Below are 20310 nucleotides of genomic sequence, written 5' to 3'. Positions count from 1 at the left end.
TTGAGCTTATGGATTTGACTGTAATCGAACAAATGCTAATCGCAAGAGTTCAGTCTGTACTACGCTGTTATCAAACACGTGCGTACAACGGAGGCGGTGGTCAATTACGGTATAGTGGAAATATAGTTAACATTGAACAAGATATCCAACAACTAGCGACTTCCCTCCCACACACACCAGCCAACGTCAGTGTAATATTAATGCGCCGGGCAGGTATGGATAGTCACCGCGATTTTCAGGTTCGCCGCAACTTTGTTTTAAATGCTTTGCGGTGGCTAATTCAAAATAATCCTCTTTATGCTGGCGTGAATATCGACGCCGAGGTTTTGGAAAGTTTACCCGAGTGCGGTAGCGTAACGAGTCAATTGAATTATCGTGCCGACAACCAACAACTTGAGGAAGACCAAATTAGTGAAACGGCTCTGCCATTATCGCAACACAACGACTAAAGAACTTTAATTAACAGCGTTTTGAATTGGCCGCCAGGAAACCGGCAGCCAGTAAATGAGTTCCGGCACGAAGGCTATATAGCTATGGCTTTCCCCCACTTGTTTCCTAATGGCGCAGCTGATTTTACGGATCGTACCAGAGCTAAAACTCTCAGCTTCCGCGAATGGGTAGAATTTTTGGTTCGGTATAAAGACAGACGTTTCGCAAAAGACCCGAGATTTCGATATTTGTGTTTGAACACTATGCTACGCCACGAAGCTTGTAAAATTGGAACTGTTTACGCCAATTTAACTGGTCTGCGTGGAACTGTCCAAGAACTTCTAGCAGGCATCACTCAAAACCCGAATCTATTTAGGCGGTTGATGCATGTTCCGTCCCGCATACGATCAACAGCTGGTTACTGGTACCAACGGAGATTGGAATTGGAAGCGATAGTCGATCAACTTGGTGTTCCAACATTGTTTTTAACGTTTAGTGCAGCTGACTTGTGGTGGCCCAACCTAATGCGGCTTTACGGCTATAATCCTGGAGAAAAGACGGAAAAACAAATCGCCCGTGAAATGCAAAAGCTTTTGAACGAAAATCCCCTTATAGCTGACGAGTTCTTTAGCAAACGCGTGTCGGCAATTATGAAGATAATCACCATTAAATTCAAAGTGGTTGACTTTTGGTATCGGCTTGAGTATCAACATCGGGGCTCTCCTCACATCCACGGGGTTTTTTGGATTGCTGGCGCTCCAGATGTCCGAAGTTTTAATCGCATGGTACCTGTTGAAATTGACGCCGCCTGTGTATTCTACGAAATGACCGAAGTTCACCCTTCGCGGCGAAATGGTAGTGTAGACGAGATAGCCGATGAATATAAACTTTCCCAGTGTCTTAATCGCTTTCAAAAACATACGAAATGCTCTCGTAACTACTGTTTGCGGGAATATTCGAATTTAGAACGAGACGAACACGGCATTTTTGTTTTTACACCTAAGCGAAACGATTGCTTACTGAATAACTATAACCCTTTCATCACTCACCTTTGGCGAGCAAATACCGACATACAGGTTGTCACATCTGAGCACGCTATAGTATCGTACATCACCAAGTACGCGGCGAAAGGTGAGCCATCGTCACAAAATTATAAGGAAATGCTGGTCGATATTTTAAATACTTCAAATAGCATGGATAGAATATCGACAGCTATAACCAAGCTATTGATGAGAATTATTGGCCAACGTGATGTCTCGGCCTGTGAGACTATGCATTTGGTGACAAATCAAGATCTACATCATGTCTCTCGTTCATTTGTAAAATTATTCATTTCCACAATGACGTTAACGAAACCCATCAAAATAAATTGCTTACTGCTTATATGTCTCGCCAACCAGAGTTCGAAGATATAACACTGTCAACGTTTGCGAAAAAAATTTAGTGTCAGCGGTAGCGTATCTTCTCCAAAGGTTCATGTAAGAATTAAAGAGCCAGTATTACAAATTATACCAAAGGTTACAAATGGCCGGTCTTCAGAAACGGACGAAATTCATTACAAACAACTGCTAGCATTGAACATTCCATGGAGAAATATAGACCAGTTGAAAACACATTGCTCATGGGCTAACAGTTATGCAGCGAACCCTATTGATGCTTGGAGGTTGGCGATTGTAGAGCGCAATGAAAACACCGAAGTCGAATGTGAGCCTTGCCCAAACCTTGAGTTAACCGATGCGATGCATGTCTCAGTGACCCACCCTAATCATTTTCCAGGCCCGACCAGGCTTGGCTACCGCGATTTCGATCTTCAACATGACTGGTATGCTTCATTTCAGGAGTATCCTGACATTCATGAACACATGAATTTTATTCAAAACGCAAAGCAAAGGGTAGCCGATGAGCGACCAGTTCAAGGCACGGGATATTTAAATTTGAACTTGGAACCACAAGCTGTAATAAATTATTTAAATCAAGTACTCGGCGGCGAGTGCAACGAAAAGTTGGCTTTCGTAATGGGACCAGCGGGCACAGGTAAATCTTGCATCATCCGTGAGATAGTGCGTGTCGTTGGATCTTCCAATGTTTTACTTATGGCTCCAACTAGGGTAGCCGCGCATAACATTGGCGGTCAAACTATTCATACCGCGCTAAAATTATCTACTGCGAGAGCAACGCAAACGCTTTCTAGTGAAGCGGAACTTCAATTCCAAGAAGATATGAAAAATATTCTTGTGATTATAATTGACGAGTTCAGTATGATTGGGTTGAATCTCTTAGGCAGAATGAACCAACGGTTGCGGCAAGCTCGAGCTGAAACTCAAAATGAACCAATGGGTGGCTTTATTGTCATCTTTTTTGGGGATTTTAACCAGTTGCAACCTGTTGGTGATACGCCTCTTTATGGCGAACCTAACCCCCGAATGGATACTTCGATTGCGGGAAAGCAATTTATTTGCAATTTTAAAAAGTGTTTTTCCTTAACCAAATTATGAGGCAATCGGGCCAAGAGCAATTACGATTCAGGGAGTTGCTTGGGAGACTTTCGTTAGGAGAGCTAAAAGCGGAGGATATGGAAATGCTCATGTCTCGGTGCAAAAATTACAACTTGCACGTATTTGAATCATTTAAAGAAATTTTACGCATAAAATCTCTCAATCAAAACATTCATGAATTTAATGAGCAAAAGCTACGCGACCTAGGTGAGCCTGTCACTGAAATCAAAGCGAGTCATAACAACAATACGGCGCAAGGAGCAACAGTGGAAGAAGCCCAAGGATTGGAAGCATTTTTAGCGTCGCAATATATGGACAACAATGGGACTTTGCAACGGTACGGTTGGAAATGTCATTGACATTATTTACAATGTGACAGGTGATCGCGACCACTTAAATAAGTTGCCGATGTGTGTGCTTGTTAATTTTCCCACCTACACAGGACCGGTACTGTACAATAACTTGATTCCAATATCAACGTCTACCGTGTCGTTTAAAAAGGGGTCGACCCATTGCACTCGAAAGCAATTCCCACTACAACTGGCTTATGCAATCAGCATCCATCGTTATCAAGGCTTAACCCTTGAGCAAGCGGTAGTAGATCTTGGCCCCAACGAATTCGCCCTCGGGATGACCTACGTTGCCGTGTCGCGAGTGAAAACTTTAGATGGAATAATATTCGATCCAGGTTTTAACATCGCCCGGCTTTTAAAAGTAAACAATAAGAGCGGCTTATCCGCCAAAAAAAAGAACTAGAAAGACTTAAATTACTAATGTTGTAATTGTACTATTTGTACTAATAAACTGTTTGTAGCTCAATAAAATTCGTTTAGTTTACTTTTGGTATTAATGTTAAATTAACATAAATTAGACATTACTTAAGTTATACAACTCTTCGACAACTCCGTAATTCACGATTATCGTAGCGCCCACGCTCCGCTCAAGTCTTTGTCGAGAATGCCGGCTCCGGGTTTTGAGACGTCCTAGTTAAAATAAAATTTTGCCCGACCCGACCCGCCCCAAAATTTTTAAAATTAAATTTAGCCCGACTTGACCCGACCCGTAAAAAAATTAAAATAAATTTACCCGACCTGACCCGACCCGATAAATTAAAAAATAGATTTTGCCCGCGCCGGCCCGGAAATCCGACAAGACCCGAAAACCCGACCCGACCCGAAGAACCGCCACAACCCATCAAGGTTCCTAGAAAAAAAGCTACGCTTACAATTAGGTTGGCGCATAAAGCCCCTTTTCAAACGAGAAAATAAAAATTCTCGCGAAGGAGAGAAAGACATCGATTTATTCCCCGAAAGAAACGTCACTGGATGTCAGACAACAAGTCGTCCCTGTTCCTTTTTTACAAGAATTTGAATCTTTGACTGCGCACGTGAGAGTCAGCCACACTGAGGCTAAAACCTGTTGGCAGGTGGGATTCCTTTACAATGGTGCTCTTGATACTTCTAGCACTGGTCACTTGACAGCGGAATTTAAGAAATGTAAAAGTTCTTTGTTTCAATAGATATTAATCTGCCTCTATTGTTAGCCCCAAGAAAGTTTTTCGAAAAAGGAACAGTTTCAGTCTTCGTTTCTTCTTCCTTCGTATATTTAATAATTAATAGCAAGAATGTATTTATTTATTTATACCTGAGTACATATGTAACATAATCACTCATAAGTATGGCATAAAAGCATTTTCGTTAATGAAACCTTGTTCACGGGATATGACGTAAATTACGTCACTTACAACTCCGTGACGAAATACGCAACATCAATTAACTTTACTGATGGGAAACGGAAGTTAGTGAGAATTCCTCGCGCGTTTCTGGCTTTGCCCATGTCAAGTTTAGTTCGTGCCTCGCGATCACATGATTTCATTTCCATGGTAACCTTTTCAACACATGGTGTTGGCAACATAAAATGTTTTATGTTAAAAGCGTTAAAAATTAGATTAGAACAGGACATCAAATTACAGGAGAGGACTAAATTAGACATAGACACTTTAATAGAACTCACACAAATATGCTTAGAATTCAACTGTTTTTCTTTTAATAATAAATTATATAAACAAACTCGGGGCCTAAGTATGGGCAGTAGTTTATCTCCGTTCCTAGCGGAAATATATATGCAAGACATAGAAGAAAAAATATTCTCCAAAAAAAGAAAAACCCGAAATATAAAATGGTGGAAAAGATATGTGGACGACATATTAGCCATAATAAAAGATACTAGAGACTATAGTAATGACCTATTAGAATTTATAAATTCTATCGACCCATCAAATATTAAATTTACAATGGAAAAAGAAATTAATGGAAACCTCCCCTTTCTAGACGTATTATTAAATCGAAATACCGATGAAAAGAAGGTTAATTTTTCTATTTATCAGAAAGAAATGCATTGGGGCAGGTATTTAAATTATAAGTCTGAACATAGTAGAAATGTAAAAATTGGAATAGTAAAAGGGTTAAAATCTAGAATAGAGAATATTTCTGATCAACCAATCATAGATAAAAACAAGATAAAAATTCAATTTTTAAAATCGGCCTATCCAGAAAAAATCATTGATGACGTTTTTAACAACAACATTGTAAAGAATAACAAGAGTGATGTACTGCCGTGCAAAGCACAAAAGCATTAACGACCAAATTTTCGATTTACAGATTTTGGTTTTATTTATCCTTATTTTATACGTTAAATTCAATTTTGAACTAATTTTCGAATTTAAAATTTTTGTTCTTAGAGAAATGACTTGTTGCAAAACGCATTATGTTAGGTTTTTGCATTATTTTCAAACCAAAAACGCATTAATGTGTTTATTTTCTTTAAAAGTCAAATCAAAACGCATTTTTTTCGCGTTTTAAGACATGGTTTTAATGGTATTTTTGAAATATCGTTTGGCCTGTAAATTGTTTAGTACCAGAATATAATTTGAGTTGAAAAATCCTAGTCCACTATATAACCTTGAGAGAAGTAAGTTGCGGTATCTTAAGGCAAAAAAAGTTTGAATTTCGCGGGTTTTCTCCATATTTTGGTTTTGGTCGTTAATGCTTTTGTGCTTTGCACGGCAGTGTAGACACTAGGGAAGAAAAAGATTTAAAAAAAGTGATGGTGTTACCCTACATAAAACATAAATCAGAAATATTGAATAGACTATTAAAAAGTAAATTCGATATAAAATTAATTAGCAAAAAGAAAAAACCCTAAAAAATGAACTCAGCAAATTTAAACCAAAATTAAAAAAATTGGATAAAAAAGGAGTAGTGTATAAAATTAAATGTAAAACTTGTGGGGGGACATATATTGGGGAAAACCAAAGGTCTATAAAAATTAGATTAAAAGAACACCAATACGCGTGTAAGAAAAAAGATAGTTTGAATGGCATCGCAAAACATTTGATTGACACAGATTTTAAACATACAATAGATTGGGATAACCCTGAACTAGTTTATTTGGAGCCTGATTATTTTAGGCGGAAATTCATAGAGGGGGTTTTTATCAATAGTACCGGGGAAGGGGGGCTAAACTTGGAGGAGGGGAACAGTGAGGCGAAACTATGGGGAATATTAACGAATGTTAAAAAATAATTTTTGGTGTCAGTTGTAAAAAATACGTATTGTCGGGACGTTTTCTGTATATTTTGTAATTAGTGTGCCTGACGAAGACCGCGAGGAGGATGGTCGAAAGCTTGCCACAGCTTTTTGATTTTAATAAAAAGTTTTTTACCCATGAGACCTTTTCGAAACTGTTTTCTTTATGAACTGTTAACTGTTAATCTGACGTTTTAATTTTTTTCAATGTTTTGTCGAAAGTTCCTTCTTTTCCGGGTTTAATTTTTCCTTGTTTTAGTTACTTCTGGCCGCGATTTGTCGGCTATCGTGGACCACTAGCGCCATCTGATGAGCGGCCCTGGCGGAAGAAGTAAAGTTCCGCAGTTTATCGTAAAGGAAAAATCCTCCATTTGCCGGGAGTAGTGGCTCACTCCTGTAATCCCAGGCGTCCGGGAGGCAGAGTTTGTGGAAGGCCGTGTGAGGACGACCACTAATTCCCCAACGGGTGGTTGTCATACTTCCGCCACGGGTGTCCCAACCCTATCCCCAATTATCCCCCCGTTGGCGTGGCCGTAACACATATCTCGCACCTGATTAATCAAATGGACGAGCGGACTGTATTTTCCCACCCGTCACAATAAAAAAAAATCCTCCATTTAGATCTGCATTTTTTATTTCGATTTTCTGGATAAAAACTAAAATAATACCGTGTTTAGCACAACCATGTTATATTTAAATGTAATAATCGAGAGTTATATAAATACGTTTTAAAGTAAATAAAAAATATAAATTATCGATAATTCGTTTAGTTTTATTTCTAGATTTAAATGATTATCGCTTTCTCTAACAGTATTAGAGCCAATATTTAAATAGTCTTATAAAATTAATGATCAACCCTTATCTTGTGAATGTAACGCATCTAATACAGTCAATGTATAATCTCTAAGTATTTTAATTAGATTTAAAAATTAAAAGTCCGTTGAATATATTCCATTATATTAAACGCTCTTTAAAGTATTCGCGCCTAAATTATTTCATGAGGAAAATCGCCTTTTGAGTTTTTTCCTCGCTTTACGAAAATTGCTCTTTTTCCGTGAATGGATTTGTCCTCGTATTAGTCGCGAAACCGGGGTTAGCCTACACGGCTCACCACGGGGTAACTGACATGCTGCTATTTGGTAGCTTTCCGTCATTTTCCTCTATTTCCTTGTTTTAATCATACAGCAACTTGATGGACACCTCCTAGCTTTTGGAGGTTGTTGCGCCTCTGCTGACTTTAAGTGTTAAAATAAATTATTTTTTAAAATAGTCGTCTAATCGAAATACTCCTCTGACTCGAAGTTTGAACCTAATGAGTCAAACTGACATATAACAGTATATACAAATTGAAATTTCGCTTATTTATTAACAACACAAATTTAAAAATGGCATACAAATTCAAGTTAACAACTGTTTTTATTTGGACATTATATTATTCCATATGTCGGTGGGTGAACGCAAACCTCATCCATAGCTTCTTTAATTACCTTAATTGAAATTTTATCTTCACACATGTTAATCAAAGTGTAGAGTTGTCGAAGAGCGTAGGCATTCTAAGTAAAGTAAACCACTAAGAATGTTTCTCTAGTATTAATGTCAATTACCATGCAACTCCTACTTTAGATAAATCAAAGCATTCTTGGTCAAAGTATTTTCGAGCTTCTTCGTAGCATTGAAAATCTTTTAATTCATTTCTTTTGTGAAGCAAATGAGCTTGGTTGGCTCCTCCACTTGCATAAGTCAAAATCTCCACAACTTTATTGGTTAAGAAAACACGATTCTAAGACAAAACCACACAACATTTAATAATAAATTACTATTGACCCAAAATATTTGAATTTACTCTGGTCATTTTTTTAAGTTGTTTATGCAATTTTGACTCTTCTTCGGTAGATTGTGCTCTCATAAGTTTTTGATGTAAAATAGCTAATGGAACATCTGGACTTGGTACTGCATCCATCTAACATAAGTACATTCTCATAATTTGAGAAATTAAAATTCATCATTATAGCACTTACAGGAACAGTTGGTGGAACAAAAACATTGGTGGCTGCTTTCTTGCCTTGAAATTCACTAACATGCATTTTACCAATGCTCTTTGGAAGATAATTATTAGTAAAGCCCAAATTTAATAATAGTAAGTGATATAACAGAATTACTAGATCTCCAAATTCTTGAACGTGGCTAGTATTTGTTCTCTTTCGCACAATTTTAAATTGGTTTTGAAGAGTTTCTACAGATAGATTTTCCTGCCAATAGTTTTTTAACTTAATTTTAGCTGATTTATTAACACGTAATGGGGCCATGTTATTAACCTGATCAGAATCTTCCATCCAAACAACACTGTAGACATCTCCCAAATATGTTTCACGTTCTGAATCATAATAACAAGCATATGATGATTCTTCATCATTTGCAGCAGTTGTAGCGAAAACTTCATAATAATATTATGGGACTTAAGAAATTACATCATTATATAAACCGATTTCCATCAAGTTACCATTTATGTCTTTTGGTAAAAGGTTTTTGAACATGGAACCTGATTCACAAGCTTCAATATAAAAGACCATCTGTGAATGAATCAAACTTGGTTCATTGAATGCAAATAAGTTATGTATTTAGTTATTTTGGTACCTTTCCATATTTATTCTGTTTGTGCATATTAACTATAGCTGCATTCAGATCTTTAGCACTCAGTTCCTACAATTGCAATGTTTTTCATTTTTTTTTAGTAACCATAGATAATTTTTGTTGAAGCATACATCACTTGGGAAAGCAATTAATCCTGGCGCTCCATGATCAGCAAAGTAGACAAAAACATGGTCATTAGGTCCACTGAACATGAACATTATTTTAGTAAAACAGTATAACTTTTAGGATTTCAAGTTCATTTTTGCACACCTCTTAATAACCTTTCCACTTCCAACACCTTTCAAAGCTTCAGCATCTCCTTGCAAGACTTTCAAAAAGTTTTGAGGTGTAACATCCTGAATTATAACATACTTTGTAGTCCAAAATTAGTTGGTAATTTTAACTATTACAGTAACCGACCTCCTTTGTGTAATCATGAGGTACACCTTTATAAACGTCTTTTCCTTTTGGATGGTTGATTACTATTCCTTTAGTTGGGTTTCTATTTAAAAAATAGCTTATTTCAAGTTAGTTGGTCTCATAATTGTTATATAAACTTACTCTTCATTATTTGCCAAGTCATCATACATCAGAACAACAATTTGTTCATCAGGTATTCCATGTTGATGCAAAATTTGATATGAATGACATATATCAGCCTGATGTCTGTAGTTATACCATTCATTGGAACCTGCCACTAGAACTGCCCAGATCTTTGAGTCATTACTTTGGGCATTGTTTCTTTGCTGGTTAGCATAGACTCGTTTCAAAAAGTCTTCGGGTAATGCGAAAACTGAAAGGCAAGAAAGTACTAAAACCAAAAACTTCACACTAAGTTTCACCATAGTTGAAACGTCCAGTGATTCAGATTTAGATACAACAATAACTTTGATTGTGCTTTCCTGAGTTATATATATACCCTCAAGAGTGACAGATAAGCAAAATGATAACTTATCTAGGCATTATGTTTCAATGACTGGATTGACTACTATCTTCTATTATTCTCTTTATAAAGGGAGTACTCGGGTCACGAGCAATTCTGTAAATCAACACCTAAAATATTATCTAAGATTTTATCAAAAATTGGTAAGAGGTATGTGCAATCTCATGCATGATAATTATAGCTGTTATTTTTGTCTATGGTAATGCAATAATTAATAACCCCCAGTTTTTATTTTATTAACTTTTTATTAACAAAACCAAATAACCTCAGTCACTGTTATGTCAGTAGTGGTGTAACAAATGAACTTCCATCCATTTTCAGTGATACTACTTAGAGCCCCCTGATTTTCAACTCTGATGGCTTTGTTTAATGCCAAAAATTTTGCAAAGCAAAATTAAATCATATTTTACTGGTGGATTAATTAATACTGCATTAAATACGTGTCAAATTCTGTTACTTAAATTTTTGATTTGATCCTGTTTTCTTTTGCCACTGATCATGCACATAAATACATTTTCAAAACTAGAAACCATCAATTTGACTAGAAAATAATCCCGTTAGGTACAGGCACCTAAATTGACATAATTAAACAGGATTATAAATGCCAAAATGAGGTTAAATGATATATTTACAGTATAATATACGTTTTTCTTTAACTAAAAAGGTACCGGTAATTCAAAATCCATTTTTGAAATTAAATCAAACTGAACACTTTTTACATAGATAAACCTATGTGCATTTGTTACTGCTACTTATTTACAAAGCAAGTAATAACTAATTACAAATATTGGTATCTATTTCTATACCTTTTTGTGGGTGTGTAGTATTTGTGAATTTTTTTATACAGAATATGCTGGCTTAAAGGGCCACAGAATAATCTGAGAAATTTCATGTAGCTCCTCCCCTTCCATACTTCTAGTTTACTAATCTGACCAATCATAATTTAGCATTTTTCTGTCCTATATTTCTGGAGACTATCGCCTTAAAATTAGTACAATTCTGTGGCCCTTTCACACTGATTAAAGTACAATTTTGATGGCTCTTCTAATACTTCTAACCTAAAGAAATAAGATTAGGTTTATCAAGTTCAACAGTCAATCCACCCTGGACAAGAATGTTTTGAGAATTTCTTGTAAATTCGTCTAGTTCACTTAAAAGTAATTCATCTTACAATAAATACCTTCATAGTTGTATTAAATAATTGGGATTTTAAACTACATTGCACATAATTTTAGTTGAAACAATCTGACCATTCTTAGTAATCTCCTATTTAGATTCTTGTTTCCTCTTATCTGCTTCTTGATATGTAGGAAAATCTATGGGATCAATTTTTTCAACAACCTTATATGATGGATAAAGTCCCGATTTATGAGTTCTTCTATTGACTCCTTTGGAAAACCCGTCCCAATGATTGCCCGCAATTCCAACAATATCTCCCGCTTTCAAATCAATCTCGTTACTTCTTCGTGATTTGTGATCATATAGGGCTATTTGATTATGATCTTTTTGCCCTCCAAAATAAAAAATGTCATCGAGGGAATGGTACCAGCTCGATGCATCTGGGTGCATAGTTTGCATTATTTCATAACCGACACGACAGACCTGAAAATTATTTGTTAAATTTAACTTGTAGAACATAATTACAATAAAGGCAATTATCACCTGCGACGAGAATGTGCAAACTAGATAGTCACATTGTGATAGCATTTGAATATCAAAAATAACCCCTTTAAGGGAGCTTGACGAGTAGCGGTTTGATACAGAGGCACTCTTGGCAATATTAGGGTCTCCAATGAACTGATATTCTGGATACCTATGTACAAAAATGATCATTTAAGTGGCTGCTTTAAATATCTAATTGAATTTGAAGATATACTTTTTGCGAGCTTCATCTAAAACGTTGGGATCATCTGTTGCAAGATATACTCTTCTAATATCTACCGTTTGTTTTAGTTCTAATTTCTTGTAATATTCATCCACATATTCCATGTATTCACTCAGGGCGTGAAATGATGCTTCAGTACCAATTTTGTCTGTTCTTCTGACATGTATACTGCAAGTCAAATTACGGTTGAGAAATTTCTATGATAGATAACTACAATTGACTTCTTTTGGGCCAACAGAAGTTTCTCTTTGATTTGTAAACAAAAACCTAATTGCAATTTTCAGAAATATTGTTTTAATTTATTTTGGCAACTATTATTTTTGTCTACGTTGTTCTATTATGGCTAGGGTCTATTCTATAGAATTTACTGTTGACTCATAGCCAAGTTTACACAATATTAAGATAGGTTTCCAGAGGCGTTTGACAGTAGTGTAAATAGAGGGGGGGGTCAAACCACACATTAGCTTAGTGGAGGGTGGGCAAGTTTGGGTACATTTTTCAATAGACTTTGAAAACCTATCTACCGCTACTAGCAATAACAATAATAATAATAATAAGAATAATTACCCAACTATAGGTTTTTTAAATTGTAACTTTTTCTCGGAATCACGAAGGAAATCTTTCAATTCCTTTTGAGGACGTAACAAATACTGAACGAATTGTCCAATCCACCATGCTCCTGGATTACCATGAAGTCTTATTATACGTTCATAGAGGTCTTTTGGAATATCCAATGGTAAGTAAATTGGTTTTGGTTTCACATTGTCCACAATTGGTAGATCTATAACTTGAACTTTATCTGAACCTTTAAAAGCCAGACTTATTACATATTTACTACCTAACTCAACACTAAGAGTAATGACTTTCAAGTATCTAAGATTGGAACTAGAGGAAAACCTAACATGGGGTCAGCACATTAAGGCATATGAAAAAGTAAACAAAAGATCATGGATTATCCGCAGTTCGCAACCAAACCTAGATACTGCTACCCTAACAATGTTAGTTAACTCAACCTCTTATGACTACGGAGACATACTTTATTGCTCTGCAAAGACTACTAAACTTAATAACTACAAAATCAATTAAATCAGAAGAAAATAGGGGGAAGTACGCTTCTAGTCAGCTTTGGAAAGGCGTCACTTTTCACGAATTTTCGCGCTAAAACGGTTTGGCGGGAAATCGCGGATGATTACATCGTTTAAAAAATCAATTTTTCTTAAATTGAACATTTGTGACATATTGTACTTCTCATTCTCTGCTAATTGAGCTAAGGCGTATTTGCTTTCGTCGTTTATAGCCGTGTTGAATCAAAACAAAATTGGAACTACTTTTTCAGTTTGGTTTATTATGCGTAAAAAGGCATTTTCGTGGGTCACACGACGACTTCTACGGCTCAAAGCTACAGATACGTACTTCCCCTATTTTCTTCTGATTAAATCCAATATGAAAAACTATACTTGGACTTCCCTGGAGATCATCAACTACAGAAGCTGTAAACACTCTGCCAATCACAAAGCTCGAAGTTAAACGTAACAGGCACCTAGCAATATTTATGCATCTAATCGTTAATGAACACACCCTGGATTATATTCTAGAATTCGTTTGCATGCCAACTATCATCCATAACTATAATACAAGAGGCAGTCAACGAAATTTCTTTGCTGAAACATGAACTTCTAATCTTCGGGATTGGCTTGCCACCCCACTCAATAATAATAATAATAATCTTCGGGATAGTTCTCTGAAGTGCAGGGGAATTAATCCCTGGAACAGCCTACCAAATGAAGTTCGAGACATAACGGATATCAGTCTCTTCAAAGGTGCAATTTGTAATACAATAACAAAATAATTTTTTCTTCTCAATACTCTTAGTAATAATGCGTTTCTTGCAAATATGTAAAATATATTCTCAATTTTAGTGCTTAAATTAGTTCTCTTAGACCCCTTGAAAATCAGCTATGCTGAAGGGGATATCCTCGTCTGTTGTTGGGAAGTTTTTGATTAGTCATAAATTGTCATTTTTGTATTTCATTTATTTTAATTTATGGAGAGGACCGTTATGTAAACTAGCCTTGGCTAATATCGTTATCCTCAATAAAGATGATTTTATTATTATTATTATTAATTACAGACAATAAAGCCTTTGTTAATTATTATTGTTGTAATGAACCAATAAATGCTTTAACCATACGCACAGCGATAAGGTTCTCCCAATATTGTATTAGTAATATGGGGTTGTACCTTTCCCAACTTCTTAAGAGATAATAAAAAGAAAAGCTATATACAAGATGCTCTAGAGTTAGACTAAGCATGCATTTCCAGCCGTTATTAAACAAATAACTTATTATGCACATAGGAGAATACACAGGTAGGGTCAGGTGGGCCATTGCTTAACCTGAAATTTATTTGAGATGTACAAAATTCGATAAAATTTGTAAGCCCAAAAATTTATAAGGTGCACCAAAACTTGCTTAGTAAGAATATAGGGGTGCAGGCTGGCCTGACTTAAAAACCTGTAACTGTTTTGCCTTTATGTTTTAGAAATGAGATAATTCAATAAATATTTATAAAACCAATTTAAAGCTGAATTTAAAGAAATGGAGAAATTGTGCTAGAAGACCTTTCGAGGCCCCAAATAATTTGGCTTGGTGAGGTTGATACTCTACATTATGTGGTGGCTGAGGCCCTATGCTGTGCAACACTTGCTAGTTTAATCCCAGTTTAAAATGAAGCAATTTTTGTGATATGATTGGTTTGTACTAGTGTTGTAAGTCAGAAAATAATCCGTGGAAAATGACAGAGGACTTTTTTCCGGAAAATGTTCCGTATTTTTCAGAAAAAATAAAAAAAAGTTTTCATTCCATGGTTGGACTAATATTTCATTTGCAAATTTAAATAAAGCGGCATTGTCGTCTAATTTTTTCGAATCTAAAAGTAAAACTAAAACTCTAGTTTAAACTGATTAACAATGTAACACTATTAATGTTTTGTAGTATATTTACTGATATTAGACATATTATATCGATAAAAAGTTAAAAACATTAAAAACCTTTAAAAAGTAATTTATGTTTCAATTTTTTATTTTCAAATTTGCGGAATATTTTCCGCAATTCTGAAAATTTTCTGGAAATTTTTCCGGAAAATTAACAACACTAGTTTGTACTATTTTTGTAAATAGTTAATGAATGATCCTTCATACCTGGCCAACTTTCACGTGAACTTCCCGAATCATGAGTACAAGTTTCACTCAGGGGTTGAAAAACAGATTCCCAACCATTTCTTGCATATCTCCAATTTTTAGAGTGTAAAATTAATGTTCGCTGTGAGCCGTACGCAACTATTAGACAGTAAACTACATGGTGCAGTTGACAACCATAGCCACATCCTTTATTAAGGTTGCACACAAGCTTTTTAGCAGTTGAACAATCTTTAGGATTCTAAAAAATAATCAAATTTGTTAAGATGCAAGATATAAATGTTTTAAAGAACTAATTTAACCTGTAAATGTTTTATTCGATTTTGAACAATTTTGCTAAGTTCTTTAGCTTCATTTGCTCTCCACACTTTCATACCATCTTGATCTTTTAAGTGATCTAGATCTAACTGTATTACTCTGTAATATTTAATTGATTCAGATCAAATATAATATTTTTGTTAATAGCGGGCAGTGTGTTGTGTCTCCAAATTGCCTTTTTAAGATAGTTAATGTGGCTTATGTGCCAATCAGAGTTTGGGAAAAACATTCTACTGCAATTTTTTGGTATTATATAATTCTATTACATAATTTTCCAAGAATGACTTTTCCATTAGTTGGTACCGTATCCATCTAGCAATGTTATGGTTAAGTAAGGGCAGTGTAATACTGTGCAATTTTCCATCTCAAACTAAATGTAATCTGATTTTGCTTAAATATTTTCTACTTTTACACATTAACTTTACTCAAAAAGTCATTTTGGACTACCACCTAGTGACGTAAATGAAAAATATGCCCTTTTAAATTTTTAAAATAATAGCTTTTATTTTTAAAAAGTAGAGCATTATTTTGCAGCCACTATGCCCCTCCTTAGGCCCTTGACAGAAATACATGAACGGAAATTATCAACGACCTCCTTTTTATAGGGGGGCATTTTCCCATAGTACAAGGAGAGGGAGGCAATAAAAACCGAACTGATTTCAGCCCGCCCGCGGGAGAGGAAAAATCCTAGTGCATCACGGGTAGATTACTTCGACATCTAGTGAGAGGAAAGATCAATAGCCAGATGGCGTACTAAAGTAGCCTTGGTGAAATCGGGAGAGGCGGAATTTCGAGGGGAGTTTTCTCCTCCTTACTAAATAGAGGGGGGAATGGGAACTTGCCTCCCGTGTTAGAGGAATAGGACGTTGATAATTTCGGTTCATGTATTTCTGCCATTGACTATTGGAAATTATTACCTTTTGTAGTCTGTACAATCATCTAACATTTTGGTAATGCTTTTGGAGACTTCAGCATTTCCACTAACACTTCTATTGAGAGATTTAAGCTCTGATCGGACATAATACCATAACTCTTGAACACCCGTTGCGACTTTACGTCTAGTTTCTTCAAATTCTAAGGACGGTTCTTTGACATTAGTCTGCAAATTAGTCTCTTTACTTGTTAAAACCCCATTTTTGGATCCTTCTTTAGATCTACTTTCAGATATTGCGGGTGACCTAAATATTTAAGTACATTTAGTGAATGTAACAGTACAAAGATTATATCATTACTAAGTATACTTTAAAGATGTTAGCAACGCATGAAGTTCTTCATTTTGTTGTTTCAAAGCTTCAAGCTCATTCACAGCTCTTGTCAACCTTGCTAGTAATTGTTCATCAGGTTCATTCCCATGAAACAATGGTCCACTTAGCAAAATAATAACGGCTAACCATACTAATAACAAGACAAGGACAATTTTTCCTATGCTAAAGCTCATTTTCAGTTAGAGTTAGGCCTTCACTGATGTGGCAGGATTCAGTCCAAGGCTTAATCGTTTAAAATATAATTTTAATTAGTGATTAATTTTAATGCTTAAAAGTAAAAATTATTATGAATATCTTAATAAATTAATTTCCTAAGTCATTTTATTGAGATTACTCTATTTAAAACTAAACATGTACTACCTTTTACAAAGTACCAGCTCACTAACGTCAAATGACAGTTCATTTTTCTTTCATTTTATTTTATACTTGTCCCCCTTTATGGCGCCAAAATTTAAATTACATAAGGCGGTGCCTAACGTAGGCACCGCACAAGGCGAATTTCCTAGTAAACTCTTTTGTTTGCGACTGTTTTCATTAAAAAAAGGCCTAAATCAACAACCATAATAGATTATAAAACATTTATTATGATAAAAAAAATATAAGAAAAATGAATAACATCAAAAACAGAATTAAATTATTTAATTCTGTACAAAAGCTTTCGTTGAAGCCTATACTGCATTTCTCCACGGCGAATCATGAAATGCAAAACCCGGCGCACAGCATGGTCAGGATAGTTTTGCTTAACAAATGACTGAATGATGGTTTGCTCAGAGACCTGAGTACCAATAGCGAAACGTTGTTTCAATTGTTTCTCAATTCGCTGAAACAACTGATGTTCTTCATCAGAGGTGAAACCTTCAGCTCCTGATAAGTTTCCAGACATGGCTGCTTCAAGAGTTGAAACTTGAAACAATCTTAATGCTTCATCCACGTGTACCTCAGTTGCAAAAGGCTTTAATTGCATTTTTGCCAAACTCTCCGATATTCTGATAACAGCTTCCAGTTGTCGAACAGTGATAGGTATAGATGACTTCTTTTCAGTTTCCAATTCGTGTTCTCTAGTTCCATTTCTCATTAAGACGTAGCGGTTCTTAAGCTTTTCTCCAGCTTCTAAAGAGAGGCGTGGTCCACACTTACGTCTGCAATACGCTATGTACTTCTGAAGCAATTTGATTGACAATTCTCCCTCGGCTAGTTCTTCATTTGTTTGCAAGGCATTCATATGGACATTCATTATATGTTTAGCCAAAGTTTTGTCTCGATTTTCATCATGTTCATCTTTTACAATAAATATCATATCAAATCTGGACAAAATTGTGGGCATGAAATCAATGTTTTCTTCCAATTTACTATCATCCCATCTTCCAAATACGCTGTTCGCAGCAGCTAAAACTGAGCATCTCGAATTCAGTGTTGTAGTAATTCCAGCTTTGGCAATGGAAATTGTTTGTTGTTCCATTGCTTCATGAATAGCAACTCTGTCATCTTCTCTCATTTTATCAAATTCGTCAATGCAGACAACTCCACCGTCAGCTAAGACCATGGCTCCTCCTTCAACTACAAAATTTCTCGTGATTGGATCACGTATTACCTTGAATATAATATTTAAAATTATAATTTAAATAAAAAATATTTTTGTTATGTATATACAAATACTAACCGAAGCAGTTAATCCAGCAGCACTGCTCCCCTTGCCTGAAGTGTAAATTCCAATGGGAGACACTTTTTCCACAAACTTCAAAAGTTGACTTTTAGCAGTACCAGGATCACCAAGTAGTAAAAGATTGATATCGCCTCTTCTAGTTAGTCCATCAGGAAGTCGCTTTCTAGATCCACCAAATAGAAGAGCTGTAATTGCTTTTTTTATATCAACACTGCCAAAAATTGATGGCGCAATACTATTTGAAATACGATCATAAATGTTTTCACTATTTGCCAAATTTCTCAGAGTTTCTTCTTCTTCTGGTGAAAAGGATATTGCTCCTGTTCTCCCAGACCCTTCAAAGTCCACATCAATGCCAACAACTCTTAAATAAGGTTTTCTTATACCAGCATCAGCCACATCTCTTCCACCTTTCTGGCCAGATATTTTTTTGATGGAATATATGCCAGTAATTGTGACCCGATTACCAGGCACAACTCTTTCGCATAGAAATCTGTCACAATATAACTGTAAGTGCCTAGGCATTTCACCATGTGGTACATCTTCCGGAGCTTCTTGAAGTTTTAGCATTTGAAAATCAACGCATTTGCATTTATCTGGCACAACGAAAAATGGATCAACCGGGCATTTAGGTTGATTAGGCTGATCCGTATTGCATTTCCTTGGTAGTGCATATCCTTCTAAACCTGGTTTCACTTGAATATTTGGAACTGTTTCGCGGCAATTTCTACATTGAATAGTGATTCTGGTTGCTTTGGATCTAATTCCAGAGGCAGATATGATAATTCCAGGAATTTTTACTAATTTCGAAACTTCATCTGATTTCAGATGACGAAGCAGCATTGGATTTGCATCTGATGTTAGAATGATTTGGATATCTTCTATTTCTTCTTCTCCTTCGGGTCTGGGTTTAGTTATTTCATCAGCAACCTCTCTTGCTGCATCTTCAAACAGTGGTAAATGTTCTGTAGGCTGCTTATTTAATTTATCAGCTAAGGTTTCGTTGAAACTGCTCAAGTCATCCACATTAACTTCTAACCAATATTGCCCAAGATTGTAATGATGTTTCAGTTGATCCCTGTATCTGTATTGAAAGTTTCCTTCGTGAAATTGACGAATAAACTCTTTAAATTTTCGTTTCACTGCTTGCAAACTGGCTTGATTCTCTACATTAGTTGGATCTTCCCCAAAATTATCACTAAAGAAAACTCCAGGATCATCAAATCCAGCCATTTCCTAAAAGAATAACCAAGTTTTCAGTGATGCATTAATATATGAATGAAAGTAATTATTACTTTAATGTCCTAAGCGAAATTGCAGATGTCAACACAAAGCAGTTTGGACCTCTGCTCTGAAAGCCAAGATAGTTTTGGCGGGAAAAGCGTCCATGAAAAGCATAGAGCATGCGTACGCAAACCAAGTAATTTTTTTTCGATTATGATTATGTTCATCTGCGACAGGCCTTGCCGTAGTAACTATAGTAACTAGTAACATTTTATTGAACTCATTGGCTTTTGGATCTCCTATTTTTTTTTTAAATTTTGTTGCTGAAATTTTGGGTTCTGCCACTCTTTGATGGTGTAGTGTGTGTCTGTTTTTTCTCTGAATAGGCGAATAAATAAATCCACCTCCGAGGAAATCGCAAAGAAGTAATATTTCCGAGAGCCAGGACCCGCAAGGTATTGTGGAAATAATGAAAACTTTTCATTAACTTTGTAAACCGAACGTCGTGCTTTTGAAAAAACCTTAATATGTCAAAAAAGCTACCTGGTTTAAAGAGAACGCCATGGGGAACGCTTGTTGCTGCCGTAAAGGTGAAAAATTTCCATTATTTTAACAAGCACTATATTAACAGTGACTTGCAGTTCCTGGCTCTCAGAAATATTACTTCTTGGCGA

The 20310-nt window shown here is 35.7% G+C and overlaps 4 protein-coding genes across 5 annotated transcripts; 1 reads left to right on the top strand and 3 right to left on the bottom strand.

Moving 5' to 3' along the window:
- The first annotated feature begins 533 nt into the window (after nt 1–533).
- Nucleotides 534–3283, top strand: LOC149947780 (uncharacterized). Its single transcript, XM_090170961.1, has 3 exons — nt 534–1748; nt 1902–2835; nt 2901–3283. The coding sequence occupies exons 1-3, from the start codon at nt 534–536 to the stop codon at nt 3281–3283; spliced, it is 2532 nt and encodes an 843-aa protein (XP_090027087.1).
- A 4568-nt stretch (nt 3284–7851) lies between these two features.
- LOC149947779 (legumain-like) lies at nt 7852–10035 on the bottom strand. Its single transcript, XM_090174103.1, has 12 exons — nt 9704–10035; nt 9563–9644; nt 9413–9498; nt 9274–9346; nt 9146–9211; nt 9012–9081; nt 8827–8945; nt 8671–8760; nt 8530–8607; nt 8355–8471; nt 8130–8291; nt 7852–8064 (listed from the first exon to the last, which is right to left on the bottom strand). The coding sequence occupies exons 1-12, from the start codon at nt 9985–9987 to the stop codon at nt 7939–7941; spliced, it is 1353 nt and encodes a 450-aa protein (XP_090030229.1). The 5' UTR covers nt 9988–10035; the 3' UTR covers nt 7852–7938.
- Nucleotides 10036–10271: 236 nt separating this feature from the next.
- On the bottom strand, nt 10272–17176 carry LOC149947778 (alpha-(1,6)-fucosyltransferase-like). The gene is made up of 9 exons (XM_090171685.1): nt 17110–17176; nt 16726–16971; nt 16402–16662; nt 15469–15583; nt 15170–15407; nt 12538–12775; nt 11962–12138; nt 11748–11898; nt 10272–11687 (listed from the first exon to the last, which is right to left on the bottom strand). The coding sequence occupies exons 2-9, from the start codon at nt 16920–16922 to the stop codon at nt 11352–11354; spliced, it is 1713 nt and encodes a 570-aa protein (XP_090027811.1). The 5' UTR covers nt 16923–16971; nt 17110–17176; the 3' UTR covers nt 10272–11351.
- Nucleotides 17177–17313: 137 nt separating this feature from the next.
- Mcm5 (Minichromosome maintenance 5) lies at nt 17314–19838 on the bottom strand. Of its 2 annotated transcripts, XM_090172017.1 has the most exons (3): nt 19708–19838; nt 18410–19648; nt 17314–18340 (listed from the first exon to the last, which is right to left on the bottom strand). In XM_090172017.1, the coding sequence occupies exons 2-3, from the start codon at nt 19643–19645 to the stop codon at nt 17384–17386; spliced, it is 2193 nt and encodes a 730-aa protein (XP_090028143.1). In that variant the 5' UTR covers nt 19646–19648; nt 19708–19838; the 3' UTR covers nt 17314–17383. The 2 variants fall into 2 exon arrangements, with proteins under 2 accessions (XP_090028143.1, XP_090028144.1); XM_090172018.1 differs by lacking the exon at nt 19708–19838 and having other exon boundaries at nt 18410–19699.
- Nucleotides 19839–20310: the final 472 nt, after the last annotated feature.

Source organism: Leiobunum rupestre, chromosome 4, assembly GCF_980474605.1.
Source record: "Leiobunum rupestre chromosome 4, qqLeiRupe1.1.hap1, whole genome shotgun sequence".
Lineage (NCBI taxonomy): Eukaryota > Metazoa > Arthropoda > Arachnida > Opiliones > Sclerosomatidae > Leiobunum > Leiobunum rupestre.
This window is presented reverse-complemented; position numbering and strand designations above follow the sequence as displayed.

Coding starts and splice junctions, on each gene's coding strand:
- LOC149947780 (XM_090170961.1), top strand. CDS start 534: ATGGCTTTCCCCCACTTGTTTCCTAATGGCGCAGCTGATTTTACGGAT. Junction 1,749..1,901: donor ATCATGTCTCTCGTTCATTT/GTAAAATTATTC, acceptor TCTTCTCCAAAG/GTTCATGTAAGAATTAAAGA. Junction 2,836..2,900: donor TGGTGATACGCCTCTTTATG/GCGAACCTAACC, acceptor AATTTTAAAAAG/TGTTTTTCCTTAACCAAATT.
- LOC149947779 (XM_090174103.1), bottom strand. CDS start 9,987: ATGGTGAAACTTAGTGTGAAGTTTTTGGTTTTAGTACTTTCTTGCCTT. Junction 9,645..9,703: donor GACTTGGCAAATAATGAAGA/GTAAGTTTATAT, acceptor TTTTTTAAATAG/AAACCCAACTAAAGGAATAG. Junction 8,608..8,670: donor TTCAAGAATTTGGAGATCTA/GTAATTCTGTTA, acceptor TATCTTCCAAAG/AGCATTGGTAAAATGCATGT.
- LOC149947778 (XM_090171685.1), bottom strand. CDS start 16,922: ATGAGCTTTAGCATAGGAAAAATTGTCCTTGTCTTGTTATTAGTATGG. Junction 15,584..16,401: donor GATTGTACAGACTACAAAAG/GTAATAATTTCC, acceptor TAAATATTACAG/AGTAATACAGTTAGATCTAG. Junction 12,776..15,169: donor TTCACGTGAAAGTTGGCCAG/GTATGAAGGATC, acceptor TGGCTTTTAAAG/GTTCAGATAAAGTTCAAGTT.
- Mcm5 (XM_090172017.1), bottom strand. CDS start 19,645: ATGGCTGGATTTGATGATCCTGGAGTTTTCTTTAGTGATAATTTTGGG. Junction 18,341..18,409: donor CTGCTGGATTAACTGCTTCG/GTTAGTATTTGT, acceptor ATTATATTCAAG/GTAATACGTGATCCAATCAC.